Genomic DNA, 16,659 nt, shown 5'->3' on the forward strand with positions numbered 1-16,659 from the left:
ATTAATATAAGTCAATTTAATAATTTAACTAATATTTTAAATAATAATTTGAATTGATTAATAATTTGGAAATTAATTTCTTGTAATTAATAGACTTTTGTAATTAAATTCTAGTATTTTATAAACTTTTGATAATTAATTTACTTTAATTAATACACTGTAATAATGAATTTACTGTAATTAATAATAAACTTTAGTAGTTAATTACCATTAATTAATCATCAGTTAATTATTGCAGTAATTTTCGACAACAAAAGTAAATAATACTCTAATTATTAATAAATACGGTAAATTTTTCTTCCTAATTAATTATTTGACTAAAATTCAATTGCCTCGAATTGTTATTAATTTCTAGTAATTCAAAAAAAAAATTCTTTTTATAATATAAAAAAATTCTTCTAATACAAAACAATATTTTTCTTTTATTTTATTAATTTTATTTTAAAACCGTAAAAGGCCTCTAAATATTATTATCAATTTTTTTTCTTTATTTATTGTCTTTCTAATATTTTTTTAATTTACTTTTTTATTTTTCTGTTTTTTTTTAATTTCTCTAAAACTTAATTTTTTAATTTTTGTTTTCTTTGATTTCTCTAAAACTTAATCTTTTAATTTTTATGTTTGTTTAATTTCCTTAAAACTTAATTTTTTAATTTTTATGTTTTCTTTTTTTAATTTTCGAAAACTAGTTTTTTAAATTTATTAAAAATTAAAAGAAAATATTGTTCCAACAAAAAAGAAAATTTTTTTAGTTAAATTACTGGAGAATAAATTACAATTCGTTTATGCAATTAATTTAAAAAACAAAAAAAAATAAATTTAGTCAGATAAAGAAAATTTATAAAATTTTAACAATTTTTCAGTCCATTTTCTATTAATTTTGTTTTGTTTTTTCTTTTTTTTTTGAATCACAATTATAAGTGGGGGAAAGAATTCGTTTTTTACGCTCTAAATTCTTTTTTCTGTTAGAAAAAAAAATCCTTCTCCTCCTTCTTCTTCACTTTTTTTGCCCCCTTCTCCAAGTAAAGAAAAAAATTATTTATCTTTAATCATTTTTTGTTCATCATTATCATCATCATTGTCGTGATTAATTTTCGATGACGAAGCATCGTCTTGATTGTTCTTTAATTGCGACTCCCACATTTTTTGATAGACGCCATTAAATTTAATGAGTTCCTCGTGCCGACCGCGTTCAACAATTTCACCCTCTTTTAGAACAAGAATTTCATCGGCATGAATTATTGTCGATAAACGATGTGCAACAATAATTGTCGTACGATTCGCGCAAACTTGATTCAATGCCGATTGTATATTTCTCTCGGTCTCCGTATCCAATGCGCTTGTCGCCTCATCGAGGAGAACAATTTTCGGCGCCTTCAATATTGTCCTTGCAATTGCAACTCTCTGCTTTTCACCGCCACTTAAACGCAAACCCCTCTCGCCAACCTGAAATTTCAGTATTTTTTTTAGTTTCAAGAGAAAAATTTATTTTTTTTTTTAATTATTTCCATTTTTTATTATTAGTTTTACCAAAATTCTATTTTCGTCAAATAAATGCTAAAAATACTTAATAAAATATCTTTTTGCCTCTTTAACGTAAAAATTTCATTTTTTTGGTTTTTAACAAAAAAGATTCTTTTCTCTGTAAGTTAAAAATAATTCTAGTGAAATTTTTAAACAAACCTGAGTTTCGTATCCTTCGGGAAATGATGAAATTCTTTCGTGAATATCCGCATATTTTGCTGCTGCAATTATATCGACATCCGGCGCATCAATTCTTCCGTATTGAATATTATATTTAATTGTATTATTAAAAAGTACAGTATCCTGAGGCACGACACCTAAAAATAAAAAACAAAAATTGTAAATCATATTTTTATCCAAAAAGAAAAAGACAAAAAAAACAGACTAACAATTAAAAAATTAAATAGAAATAATTTTATAGAAAGAAATTAAAAATAAACAATTGAAAAAAAATTATAATAAACAGAATGCAAAATAAATGAAGATTAAAATTAAATTAAATTCTCCACAAGAATTAATTTTTTTTTTAAATAAAATTATTATTTTAATAACTCACCGATAGCGGATCGCAATGAATCCTGTTTAACAGTCTTTAAATCCTGACCGTCAATTGAAATTGAACCCTGTTCAATATCGTAGAAACGGAATAATAATCTCATTATTGTCGACTTTCCAGCGCCCGATGGACCGACAAATGCAACTGTCTTTCCCGACGGTGCGTTAAAGCTAATATTACGCAGGACAATTCTTTCTGCATTATAACCAAATGTGACATTGGAAAATTCAACTTCACCCCGTTTCACAATTAATGGACCAGCACCTGGTGCATCAATTACTTCCTCTTCCTCGCGCAATAATTCAAACATATTCTCCATATCGACAAAATTCTTCTGTATCATTCTGCAAAAAAAAAGAAACTTTTCTTTACAAACAATAATATAAACATTTTCATTATTTAATAATTTTGTAATAATAATTAATTAATAATAATTAATAATTTAATAATTTTTGTCCAAAAATTTTGTAGTAATAATATTATTACAAAAAGGTAGTAAATAATTTTTTCTTTATTTATTCAATTTTATTCTCTCTTTACGAAAAATAATAAAGACATAAAAAAATAGTTTACCTGTAATAAGTTCCAAACCAATTGAGAGGAACGTAAAGTTGAATTATGTAACTGGCAAATAAAACATAGTCACCAATCGTAAATCCTTCTCCAGAAACGACCTTTAAAATATTTAGAATAAAAAAGTGTATACAACAAATTTTTTTGAAAAAAGAAAGAACTTCTTTTCAATATAAAATTTTAAAATTGAAAGAAACTAAATATTTGCCAGGGTTGCCATGCTTTTCCTCATTTCAAATTCCCTGACTTTTTCAGGTTTTCCAGGTTAAAAAACGTAAATTTTTCAGGTTTTTAAAACTACATTTATATTTTACAAAACTCTATGTATTTTTAATTTAATTTTTAATTTTATTCTTAATTTTACCAAACTCCCTGATTTCCAGACAAGACGACTTATTTCCTGTTCAATCACATTTATTTACGAATTTCTTTAATTGTAAAATTACTCAAAAACATCAATAACTTCGTTTTTAAATGAATATTTAATCATTATTATTTTTTTACAGAAATTAAAATTTTCAAAAATTTTAAACTCAATTACATATAAGAATATTATTATAAAACAAGAAGATATCGATAGCTTTCTTCATGCTTTATAATAATTAAAACTTGATACTATCATTATTTTATATTTATAAAAATATTGTTACAGTAATTTCTTCAAAAATTTTTTCATTTCAATTCAATTCTTTATTTCTAGAATTTTAAACGAAAATTCTTTTTTAAAACAACTTTTTTTAAATAATTTTTGAAAAAGTTCTACTTTGAGAATATTTAAATATATTTGTTTACAATTCAATTTTACCTAAACTTTCGATTATTCTGGACATTCTTTAATTAAATAAATTAGAAATTAAAAACTTTAAATAATTAAAAAAAAATTCCGCATAAAACTTTTTGAGAAAAATTAATTCTAAATTTCCTTAAAAATCTTGTCAAGAATTTAATTATTTTTAAAGATAATAAAATTATTCGCAGGAATTCAATTATTCTCAAAAAAATTTGAATAAAATTCTGCAAAATAATTTAATTATTTTTAAAATAGACCAAATTCTTCGCAAGAATTCAATTATTTTCAAAATTGATAAAATTTTTCGCAAGAATTCAATTATTTTCAAAAATGATAAAATTCTTCGTAAATATATTCAATTATTTTCAATATTAAATTTTACGTAATTTTAATTATTCTGACATTCTTCAATTAAATATATATTAGAAAATAAAAACTTCAAGAATTAAAGAAAAATTCAATTAAACTTTTTTAAAAAATAAATCCTACAGAATTGTTAATTCAAAGTATGAAAAGTTCTAATTTTCTAAAAGATTTTAATTTGAAACATTTTTAAAATTCAATTATTTCTAAAAATTTACGCTATATTGCTTTCAATATTCAATTAATAATCTAAAATTTTAACTGAAATTCATTTTTAAATAATTATTTACTAGAAAAATCCACGAGAGTTCAATTATTTAAATACAAAAATTAATATTTTATTAAATAATCAAATGTTTCTTAAAATTGAATTTTTATAAAGACTTTCATCAACAAATTTTTAAATAATTGAATTCTCTTTACAAATTTTATGAAAATTTTTAAGAATAAGTTTATTTTTCGGAAATTTGATTAAAATTTGATTAAAAATAATTGAATTTCTCCAAAGAGGAAAGAGTTTTTGAAACTTTTTTTTTATAACAGTTTTTGAAAATAATTGTAATTTTGCCAAGAATTTTATTAAAGTTATTAAAATTATTAAAATTTTTGAAAATAATTGAAATTTTGCCAAGAATTTTATTAAAACTTTTAAAAATAATTGAATTTCGAAGATTTTGATTATTAATATAAAGATAATTGAAATTTTTAAGAGAATTTTTAAAAATTTTTGAACATAATTGAATTTTTGCGAAGAAATATATTTCAAAAATAATTAAAATTCTGCCAAGAATTTTATTAAAGTATTTAAAAATATTTGAATTTCGAAGAAAAATTCTATTATTTATAAAAATAATTGAAATTTTGAGAATTTTATTAAACTTTTTTAAAATAACTGAAATTTACCAAGATTTTAAATAAAACTTTTGCAAATAATCCTGAGATGAATTTTATTATTTATGAAAATAAATGAATGTTTCTTAAAATTGAATTTTTATAAAGAATCAACAAATTTTTAAATAATTGAATTCTCTTTACAAATTTTATTAAAATTTTTATGAATAAATTTATTTTTCGGAAATTTGATTCAAATTTTATTAAAAGTAATTGAATTTCTCCAAAGAGAAAAGAGTTTTTGAAACTTTTTTTTATAAGAGTTTTTGAAAATAATTGAATTCTTATTGAGACGAATTTTATTAAAATGTCTTTTTAAATAATTGAATTTCTTTGATGAATTTGAATAAAATTTTTAAGAATAATTTCATTTTTCGAGAAATTTCATTAAAATTGTATTAAAAATAATTGAAAGTCTGAGTTGAGTTTTTATTATTTATGAAAATAATGAAATGTTTGCGTAGAATTTAAAAACTTTTTTTATATAATTGAATTCTTTTGAAAAATTTTATTAAAGTAGTAGATTTATTAAAAATCATTGAATTGAGAAAAGTTTTTGAAAATAATTGGAATTTTGCCATGAATTTTATTAAAATTTTTGAAAATATTTGAATTTCTAAAAAGAATTTTACTAATTTGGAAAATAATTGAATTTCTGCAATCATTTGTAATTGCTTTAAAATTCAATTTCTTTTAGTGTTTTTAATGAAAATTCTTCTATAAATCCATTATTTTTAATAATCAATTAAAAATATATATTAAAAAATTTAACTAATTTTAGAAGAATTGGAATAATTAAAATTTCTCAAAAATTTACGTTTTTTAAAACGATTTCTAGTTAAATTCATTGAGAATTGAAATTTTACAAAATTTCAAATTAAAATCTTTTGAAATTCATCTGTACTTATGAAAATTGTAAACGCAACTTTTTTAAAATTTAATTAATTTTGAAATATTTATGTAAAATTATATTTCAAGAATAAACTTTAGAAAATAACAATTATCCAGGATTTCGATCAAAATTCCCTGACATTTCCAGGTTTTCCAGGTTTCCAGGTTGCGTGGCAACCCTGAATTTGCTTTTTAAATGTATAAATAATATTTTTTTCAAATACGAACCATGTGGAGGCAAAGAAGCGAACCGGCGAGCAAACCACTGCAAATAATAACATTTTGCATTGTATTCAAAATATTCAGCGTGAACATTGACTTCCATTCTTCAATTTGAAAATTAACTATCGCGTCTCTGTAGGACATTACTTCGTAGTTTTCCGCTCCATAATATTTCACTGTTTCAAAATTCAATAGACTGTCGACACTTCGCGTTTTCATTGCATTGTCCGCCAAATTCATTCGCCTTTGATATTTCGTTCGCCATTCGGTCACGGAAATCGTTGCCACTGGAAAAATAAAATAAAACTAGAATAAAATAAATGCAATCTTTTTCTCTTTTTTAAATTTAAATTTTCATGTTATTTTCTATTTTCTTAAATAATTAAATAATTTAAATTCTTAAATAATTTTTTTTCTTTAAAAAAAAAAAAAAAAACTTTTGTTTGTTGCATAAAATACTCACGGATATAGAGAACCATTGTGGAAAATACAATGAGACCGAACCATTTATTGAAAACGCTGATGAAAAATATAACGGCAATTAAAATATCAACGATCGTCGGCACTATTGAGAAGAGAATGTAATTTAGTAAATTGTTTATTGAATCATTGCCACGATCGACGACACGTAGAACTTCGCCCGTTTTGCGTCCCAAATGCCATCGAAGACTCAAATTATGCAAATGTCTGAAAAAAGACTTTATTAGTTAGAAAATTTTTAAATTCTAATAAATTTAGAAATTAAGAAAATTTTAATAACTTTTTATTTAGAAACAAAAAAAAAGTTTAATAATTTTAATAAATTTAGAAATAAAGAAAATTTTAATGATTTCTTTCAATTTTTTATTTGTTTTTCTTCTGACAAAATTTGACAGATTTCAAAAATATTGTTTCTTTCTTACCGAAAAAGTTCGACTTCAACCTCACGTGACGTGTATTGTTGAACACGTATCCAGAGAAATGAACGAAAATTGTTTAAAAAACCCATTCCACCGGTTCCGCCGCCCTGGAGAAATTTAAAGCCAACGTAGATCAACACCAGGTCCCATCTAATTGAACAGATAAAAAAATTACTACAAATAAATCTTCTGAGGAATTCAATCATTTTCAATAAAATTTTAATGAAATTTTTCTTTTTTTTTTTGATAAATTGTTATATCAAATTTTTAATTAAAATTATTAATGAAATTGATTAGATTAAAAACATTTAAAAATTCTTTTTTTTTCTTACCTAAATTGAAGTGGAGTAATAGAAACACTGTCGACAATTTTTTTATTGTAAATTGGAACATAGAGATTTATTAATCGTCCAAGAGCGAGTAAACCAAAGCAAAAAATGACACGAAGCTGAAGTAAAAAATCCTTTTTCGGCCATAAAAATGGAGAGAGAGTTTTCATTTTATACCACGCGTTCCTCCATGTCGATGTATTGTCATCAGACCGCTGTAATTTAAATTTAATAATTCAAATAGAAAAGACTTTCGTAAATGAATAAAAAAAAATGTATATTCGAGTTTGAATGAAATAATTTTAAAAATAAATTTACCGCTTGATAGTATTGTCTTTCTCGATATTGTTCGTTCTCAAGATTTTCATAGTTCCAAACATTGCCAAAAATTCCTGGCGCTCGGAGACCAATTGCAAAAATAAGAAGACTACTGACATAGCGAAGCACAAAGAGAGACATTTCTATTTGATCCGTGAGCCTTTGAAAACAAAAATAATTTAATTATAATTAATCAAAAAAATTATTTTGAAGAAAAAAGTGCTCACACTCACGTATTCAGGTGAAACCACCATTCGATTTTGCCAATATTTATGAAGACTAAATTTTCAAAGCAAAATGCCAGGGTCCAAAATCCCAAAAGTACCAAACCATGACCGCCAGTTGGAACGCTTGGAAGTAATTTGTGACGTTCCACACGTAAAACATAAACCGAATACGGATAAGCAATCACTGTTAATATTGTATTATAAAGCTGTAAACAAAAAAAAGACATTATTCCTCAAAAATTTTTAATAAAATACTTTTTTGAAACAATTTATGTTTATGATTAAATAAATAAGTAAATAATTTCACAAATTTTTTTAATAAAATCCTTCGCAAGAATTCAATTATTTTTTCTAATAATAAAATTATTTAAAAAAATTTAATAGAATTTTTTTGCTAGAATTCAATTATTTATAATAATAATAATAATAAAATTCTTCAGAGGATTTCAAAATTATTTTCGAATATAATTTTAAATGAATTCTTCATAAAATATTATTTTCAAAAGTTTTTATTAAAATTCATCGAAAGAATTGAATTATTTTCAAAAATATTTTGATAAAAATTCGTCGCAAGAATTCAATTATTTTCAATAGAATTTAAAGAAATTTTCTTTTGAAATATAAACGTACCATATAGCCGTAAACGGTTTTATCATCTAAAACAGTAGCTTGTAAAATAAATCTCGTGACACTGAGTATTGGCACTAAATAGAGGCAAACTTTTTGCAAAATATACAATTTACTTCGTGGTATTGAATTTGGATTAATATTACCACCATAAAGTCGATACATTCGCAGTTGAATTGTGCCGAAAATTAAAATATACAGTGAAATTATTGTCACTGTCACAGTGTCAACGAAACATTTCGACATTCCATGATTAATCCATATTTCCGAGAACGTAATATTTGGTGGGCAAAATGTTTTGCAGAAATTAATTGTCGTTCCATTTCCATCGGTTGCCATGATTTTCCTTTCTTATTTATTCGAAAGAAAAATCAATTTTTTTCTTCTTTTACTCCGAAATTCGAAAGAGAAGCAATTTTTTTTTCTTTTTACTCCAAAATTTCTTTCATTAATTCGAAAAGAAATACAATAATTTTTATAATTAATTATAACAATTTAGATCATTAACGAAAATAAAAATCAAAACTTCTTCTTTCTTCCTCTCTCTTCCTTTTCTTTGGCAAAATTTTCGATTTTCCCAAATTTCTGAAAAAAAGAAAAAAGATTATTTTATTTATTATAAATATTAAATAATTTTTCTTTTTAAATAGCGAAATTAAATTTCAAAACTTTGATTTATTTAGAAAAAAATAAGTAAATTAATAAACAAATTTAATATTACATAAATAATTTTTCTTTTATTAGATAAATGAATAAATAAATCAATAAATTAATAAATTAATTAGTTAAAAAATAAATTTAATATTAAATAAATAATTTTCATAACAATAATAATATACCAAAAAAGCAAAAAAAAAAAAAAAAAAAAAAAAAATGAAATAATATAACCTCAAAATATTATGAAAATACGTTTTTAATTTTTAATTTATTATAAACGTTTCCAATGTCATTGAAAAATAGGTCAAAAAAATTAAAAATCAAATAAATTCACTCACCTTGATTGTTTCTTTTAATTAAATTATGCAATTCTCATTATTTCCTATTCTTAACTTTTTTTTAAAAAAGAGAAACAAAATTCACGAACTTTTGTACTCAATTTTTTATTTTATTTTAAATCACTGTAATTTTGCACAGTCACAATTCAAAGAATTAAATTCACAATAGAAATACCGTATATATAATTATATAGCAATAAAGATAATTCTATCTGAAAAATTTATTTTATTTAATTTTTAACTTTTGGCTTTCATAACCTAAAAACATGTGTAAACTTCCTTTCAATCACTTTTTATTGCGTATAAAATTAACTTGAAAAATTTTTGGAATTAAATATTATTTCTATATTTGTCAGAAGAAATAAAGAGCGAATTTTTTTCGAAATTGAGACATTGTTATTTTTTTTCTCCGCGATAAAAATGATTTAATTTTTGAAACGTCACTTTTCGATCAGCTGACTTAACATTATTTGCAAAAATTGTCAATTGTGTTGGTAATTTGGAAATTTTTAACATAAAATTGAATATCATTATAATATTTTTATTTTATTTTTAAAATTATACCCTCACTTATAATATTTTAATAATAGATAATAAATAAATACTATATATTATTATTGGAATTTGTTTAAAAAAAGTTTTTTCCGAATCGAATTCGAATTCGATAGAATCGATAGTTTTGAAATGCGCGGAAAATTGAAATTCTTTGTTTCTTTGGCAGATAAATTTTTAATTAAATTAATAATAAAAATTCAATCAGTGAATTACGAATAAAAATTGTACATATAATTATTGTTATTATTACACGAAAGATTATTTTTCAAAATTGACAATTTGAAAATCGATTCTGCGAAGCGATTCTAAATTCGATTAATCGAAGTTATTATTTGAACGATTTGAAGAAGAAAAAAATTGTTTTTTAACATTAAAACTTGTTAAAATATAGGTAAAAAAATTAATAGTTTAGTACTTTTTTTGTAAATCTTTACAGAAGGTAATTTACATTAAAGCATAAAATCCATAAACCACCCATAAACTAATCAAATATCAAAAGAGTAAATATTTTTAAGGTTATGTTATTCTAAACATAACCTCAAAAATATCACGTGTCAATGCGTGTCATGCACGTCAAAAAAATCTGTTTTTGTTTTTCGTTTGTTATTAATTGTTGATTTTTAAAAGTAGAAAAATCAACTTAAACAATAATTTACAGTCAATTAGAATTGTTTTAACGCTTCTTAACAATTTCTTTCTTCAGTAGAAAAGTAAGTACAAACAAATGTTTTTGTTTACATTGTAATTTTTTAATTTTTCTCGATTTTGCAAAATCTTTATTGTTAAATTTCAATTATTAAAAATATTTCTCATAAATTTTTTAATATTTATTTATTAATTTTTTAAAAATAATTATTTTTAATTATCTTTACATTTAATACTAAAAAACTTGAATAAAACAGAAATTATTTTATTTATCTCAATATTCCTAACCTCTAAAATTGTAAATTTGTATAAAAATAGTAAATATTAATTAATAAATATATTTTTATATTATATTTCGACAATAGCGATAATAATAATAATTTAGTTAATTAAATTATTTAAACCATAATTTAATGATTTTAATATTATTTAATAAATTTATTTTATTTTGTTTCATTAAGCGATTAATGAACTATTTAACTATTTAACTAATAAAATTTGTAATAAATAAATAAACTAATAATGAATTAAATGAAAAATAAATTAATTAATAATTAATTAAAAAACGGTTTTATTTTAATTAGAAGGAAAAAAAACTGAAAAGAAGAAATGGGAAAAAATCACAGGCACATGAAAAATTTGAAATCCGAAAGGGCAAAAATAAAATTAAAAACGAGTAAAAAATCGAAACAATTGCCAAAGGGACTAAATGTTACGGACACAAGTTTTAAGTCGAAAAAAATTGTTATTCAAGAACAATTAAAACAACAGGATTCAACGGAAATTCTCAGTCGACGAAAATTGAATGTCAAGGTTCGTAAAAATACGAAAATGAAATGATTTATTAAAAATTTTTATTTCAAGAATTTTTATTACAATTTTTGAGAATTTAATTACTTCTCAAAAATTTGCAATTATTCTTCAAAATTTAATTTTGAAAACTTTTAATGAATTACTAAGAAAAATAATTTATAATTTTCAATAAAATTTAAAAATAATATTTAATACATTTTTTGAAAGAATTCAATTATTTTCTTCTAATAATAACATTTTTCATAGAATTTCAATAATTTTTAAATTAATTTTAAATGAATTCCTTGAAAACTAATTATTTTCAGTAGTTTTATTAAAATTCTTCGATAGAAATGAATTACGTTCAAAAATTTTAATAAAATTCGTCACAAGAATTGAATTATTTTTTCAAAAAATTGTATACAATTGTTTAAAAAAATTCAATTATTTTTAATACACATTAAATTAAATTATTCGAAATAATAAAAAAAAAATTCAATTATTTTTTTTCATTCTTCGAAAGAATTTAATTACTTTCCAAAATTTTAATAAAATTCGTCATATTAATAATTCAATTATTTTTCAAAGCAATTTTAATAAATTTTGTTGACTAATTTAATTATTTTTAAACATTTTAATAAAATTTCTTAAAAGAATTCAATTATTTATAAAAAGAATAAAAATCTTCGCAAAAATTCAATTATTTAAAAAAAATAAAATTCTTCGGAGAATTTCAATTATTTAAAATTTTTAATTGGTGAATGAATTTTCTGAATCAAATACAATTACTTTTTAAAACTTTAATAAAATGTCTAATAAGAATTAAATTATTTTCAAAAAATTTGATAAAATTCTTTGTAAGAATTCAATTATTTTTTCTAATAATAATAACATTTTTTAAAAAATTATAATTATTTTTAAATCAATTTTAAACGAATTCCTTGAAAAATATAATTTATTTTCAATAGTTTTATTAAAATTCTTAGAAAGAAATCTATTATTTTAAAAATTTTGATAAAATTCTTTATAATTATTCAATTTTAATAACCAAACTTATTCTCTGAATAAGTAAATAATAAATCTGAATTTATTGTTTATTGTATTTATTTTATTTAAATGTTTTTTTGCAACAAAAATAATTTAGTATTGAATATTTTTCATACAAATAAATAAAAAGTCGAATATATTATTTCGAAATAAATATTTATATTTTTGATTAAAGTGACGGAGAATAAAACGAAAACATTCGGACAAATAGTTTTTAAAAAATTAGTTTACTCCAACGTTTCGAAATCTAAATGATTTCGAGATATTTTTGATGAAATTAAAAAAAATTCCATGTGAAGAATAAAAATATCTTATTTTTCTTTTTCTTTTCAGGATCTTTTGTCGAGACTGCAACATTACAATTCAACAGTTCGTCAGGATGCAGTTCGTGAATTAAAAGAACTTCTCAATCTTCATTCAAGTGAAATTTTACGTGTTCATTTAAATTCCCTACTCCAGGGAATTTGTGCCCTGACACTCGATCGTGAACGTTCAATTCGTCGCGAATCACTCAAAGTATTAAATATTATTCTCAGTCCAGTTTCCAATGAGCAACTCGCACCCTTCATCGATATTCTTCTCTCCTATCTCAATTGTTGCATGACACACATCAATTCAAACATCAAAGAAGATTCACTTCTCTTTCTCGATGTTCTCATACAAAATTGCGGTCACTCCATTTCTCAAAAAACACAAAAAATCCTTCCAAATTTCCTCGAAATGATATCGAAACTCAATATTGAATCACATCCCGGCAGGCAATTAATAACAAATCTCAATTCACGTAACACAAGTTGTAAATGGCGAATAAAAGTTCTCGCCAGTCTCGTAAAAATTCTCAACGGAATTTTGCAAAATTTACGTGCGAAAAAACTCGATTTAACGACAAATATCAAGACAATACGTCCCACGGAATTTATCAATTATGCGCCAATTTATAATATGAATTTACAAATCAGTGAAATTAATATCGAGAATCGAGGGAATATTATTGATGAATTAAATATCATTGATTTTGGCAAATATATTGATTCACTGTGGCCATTATTATTTGACAGTTGGTTGGAAATTTCGCCGAGGGAAAAAATTTTAAATCAAGATTCTTCAATAACAAACGAGGCGTGTTTGTTGTTAAAAAATATTTTCGATATTTTTCAAATATTTGTCGATATTATTCTTGAATTCTATGAAACGGAGGAGAAAAAGAATGAGATTTGCTTGGAAATAAAGGGAAAATATTATGGGAATTTTGTGAAAAATTTTATTCAACGATTTCCGTTTGAGGGAAAAATTAACAATAATAATAGTGAAATGAATTTAAGACATAAACGACAGAGGGATATTGAATTTTCAACTAATGGAAAAATTACATCGGGTGATGATAATTGTTTGGAGCAAAATTTAGCAATTTGTCGTGTTTATATTTGGTTAACGACTGTGAAGGAGAGGAAAAATCGCAGTACAATTGATCGTGAAATTTGTAGTGAAATTCTACAATTTTTAAAAGGTGAGTCTTTTTCATTTTTCATTCATTTTAATTATCAAATTTTTTCTTATTTTAGAAAGCAAAACAATTAAATTATTTTCAAAAATTTTAATAAAATTCTTCAATAAAATAAAATTCTTAGTAAAAATTCAATTATTTTCAAAAATAATAAAATTCTTAGCAAAAATTCAATTATTTTTATAAACAGTAAAAAATTCATCACAGAAATTCCATTTTTTTAAATTCAATTTTAAATAAATTCCTCGAAAAATGTAATTATTTACAAAAGTTTTTATTCAAAATCTTTGAAAAAAATCAATTACTTTAATATGTTAATAAAATTCTTCCCAGGAATTAAATTATTTTCAATATAATTTTACTAAAATTTATTGGTAGAATTCTATTATTTTTAAAAATTTTAATAAAAATCTTTGAAAGAATTCAATTAATTTTACAACAAATTTAATTGAATTATTCTTTTAAATTTTCATAAAATGAGTAAAAAAAAATTATTTCCAAAAATATTAATAAAATCCTTTGCCAGAATTCAATTATTTTTTCTAATAATAAAGCTTTTCACAAGATTTCAATTATTTTCAAAAATTTTGGATAAACTTCTTTATAAGTATTGAATTTTAATTATCCAAAAAATTCGAAATAAATTCTTTGTAAAATTTCCTATCAAAATTGTTAAAAGAAAATTAAATTATTTTTAAAAATTTTGATAAAATTCTTAAAAAGAATTAAATTATTATTTCTAATAATAAAATTTTTCTCAGAAATTCAATTATTTTCAATACAATTTTAATAAAATTTCTTTACAGGAATGCAATTATTTAAAAAGATTTAAATAAAATTTTTTGATAAAATTCAATTAAATTCAGTATAATTTTAACTAAATTTTCTTGAAGGCATTTAATTATTTTCAAAATTTTGTAATAAAATTTCTTCATCAAAATTCTTTTCCAAAATTCTAATAAAAATCTTCGCAAACATTATTCAATTAGTAAAAGAAAATGAATAAAATTCATTGCAAAAATTGAATAAGAATAATAAAATTTTGCACAGGAATTTAATTATTTAAAATACAATTTCCAAGAAAATTTCTTGGTCAAAATCAATTATTTAAAAATATTTTAAGAAAATTTTTTGAAAGAAATTAATTATTTTACTCAAATTTTGGTAACATTTGCTTATAACAATTAAATTATTTCCAAAAATTAATCATAAAAATCCAATTATTTTCAAAAATAATAAAATTCTTCGGAGAAATTCAATTACTTTTAAAACATTTAAAATCAATTCTGTTGATCAAATTCAATTATTTTTAAAAATTTTAATAAAATTTCTTGAAAGAATTTTTTAAAGTAGTTTAATTAAAAATGGTTTAAAAATAATTAAATTCTAATAAACAAATTTTATTAAAACTTTGTAATTTACTGAATTCATTACAGATTTTTTAATTTGATTAAAATTTGTTGAAAATAATTGAATTTTTTCAACGAATTTTATTAAAAATTTTCAATTATTTAAAGTATTAACTCTAATAATCTCTTACTAAAATTTTAGAAAATAATTGAATTTTTACGAAGATATTAAAATTCTTTGGAAAAATAAAAAATTTCATTGAAAATAATTGAATTCTTATAGAGGATCGTATCAAAATTTTTGTAAACAATTGAATTTTTTCTAGGAATTTAATTTAAATTATTCTGAAATTAATAAATTTCTTGTTAGAATTGTATCAAAAATTTTTTATAAGAATTGAATTCTTTCAATGAATTTTGTTAAAATTTCTAAAAAATAATTGAATTCTATCAAGAAATTTCATTAAAAATTCTACTGAAAATCATTGAAATTTTTCGAAGAATTTCATAACTTATGAAAAATAATTCAATTCTTGCGACGAATTTTATAAAATTTCTGAAAATAATTGAATTGTTTCGAAGAGTTTGATTAAAATTTTTAAAAATAATTGAATTGTTCCAAATAAATTTTTTCTTTAAAAATATTGAGAATAGACTTTTTTTTAAAATTTCATTGCACAGAAATATTTTTTAAAGAATAAAATAAACATTTTAATTTTTTTTTATTTGCAGAAAAAATGGAAAACTGGTCAAATCGTGACGCCCAGGCAGTGCCGCAATTATTGAAAACTTTAAGAACACTATTTTTACAAGCGAGTAAAATTTGGTATCAAAATCGAGTATTTTTGAATGAAACTTTAAAGTCATTGATAAATTTACAAATGCGCCAAACGAATAAAGAAATCAGCGCACAATTTTTCGCATTACTCAGTGAAATTGCAATTGATCATAATTTAAAGGAATTGCATTGCGAGGAGGAATTTAAAAAATTCATCAAATCACTTCCCGCACTTTTACTTAAGGAGACAATTCACGAGAATTGCATTCAAACAATAAACACAATTGTTCTTCGTTTTCGTAAATCAATTGAAAATGATTTAATTAAACATCACGAGGCAATTATCGGTGAGTTCTTCTTTCTTCTTTCTTTTTAAAAAATTATTTCAATATTTTTGAAAAATAATTATTATTTTTAATTATTTAAAGAATTTTTCTAAATTTAAAATTTAAATAAATTTTAAATTTATTTAAAAAATTTAAAGAAAATTTTTTTTTTAAATTCAAATTTAGGGAAAATTATTATAAGAAAAAAAAATTGTTCTGTTTCAGAAAATGCGAAACGAATCGAAATTCATGGAACAGAAGACGAACGCACATCGCGTCTAATGATTTGCAATCTTTTCTATTTCGTCGATAATGAAATTTATCATTAATACTTTATTTATTAGAAATTAAATAATTAATTTACTTTGTAATTGTATAAAATTCTTGTATTTTATTTTCTTTTTCTTATAAACAGAAAAATTTTACTTTGGAACTACTTTTTTTTTCTAAAATCTATT

At 21.5% G+C, this 16,659-nt stretch overlaps 2 protein-coding genes across 2 annotated transcripts; one reads left to right on the forward strand and one right to left on the reverse strand.

The window, feature by feature from the left end:
- Positions 1-786: 786 nt before the first annotated feature.
- Positions 787-9,726, reverse strand: LOC122503917 (ATP-binding cassette sub-family B member 6). Its single transcript, XM_043614687.1, has 12 exons — positions 9,206-9,726; positions 8,214-8,795; positions 7,590-7,789; positions 7,357-7,516; positions 7,042-7,253; positions 6,713-6,859; positions 6,274-6,497; positions 5,817-6,097; positions 2,654-2,754; positions 2,081-2,424; positions 1,684-1,841; positions 787-1,446 (listed from the first exon to the last, which is right to left on the reverse strand). Exons 2-12 carry the CDS (start codon positions 8,547-8,549, stop codon positions 1,036-1,038), a joined length of 2,574 nt encoding a protein of 857 aa, XP_043470622.1. The 5' UTR covers positions 8,550-8,795; positions 9,206-9,726; the 3' UTR covers positions 787-1,035.
- A 453-nt stretch (positions 9,727-10,179) lies between these two features.
- LOC122503906 (testis-expressed protein 10 homolog) lies at positions 10,180-16,635 on the forward strand. The gene is made up of 5 exons (XM_043614670.1): positions 10,180-10,470; positions 10,990-11,218; positions 12,578-13,751; positions 15,830-16,222; positions 16,427-16,635. Exons 2-5 carry the CDS (start codon positions 11,015-11,017, stop codon positions 16,528-16,530), a joined length of 1,875 nt encoding a protein of 624 aa, XP_043470605.1. The 5' UTR covers positions 10,180-10,470; positions 10,990-11,014; the 3' UTR covers positions 16,531-16,635.
- The last annotated feature ends 24 nt before the right edge of the window (positions 16,636-16,659 follow it).

The sequence above is a fragment of the Leptopilina heterotoma genome, unplaced genomic scaffold, assembly GCF_015476425.1.
Source record: "Leptopilina heterotoma isolate Lh14 unplaced genomic scaffold, ASM1547642v1 Lhet_275, whole genome shotgun sequence".
NCBI classification, from domain to species: domain Eukaryota; kingdom Metazoa; phylum Arthropoda; class Insecta; order Hymenoptera; family Figitidae; genus Leptopilina; species Leptopilina heterotoma.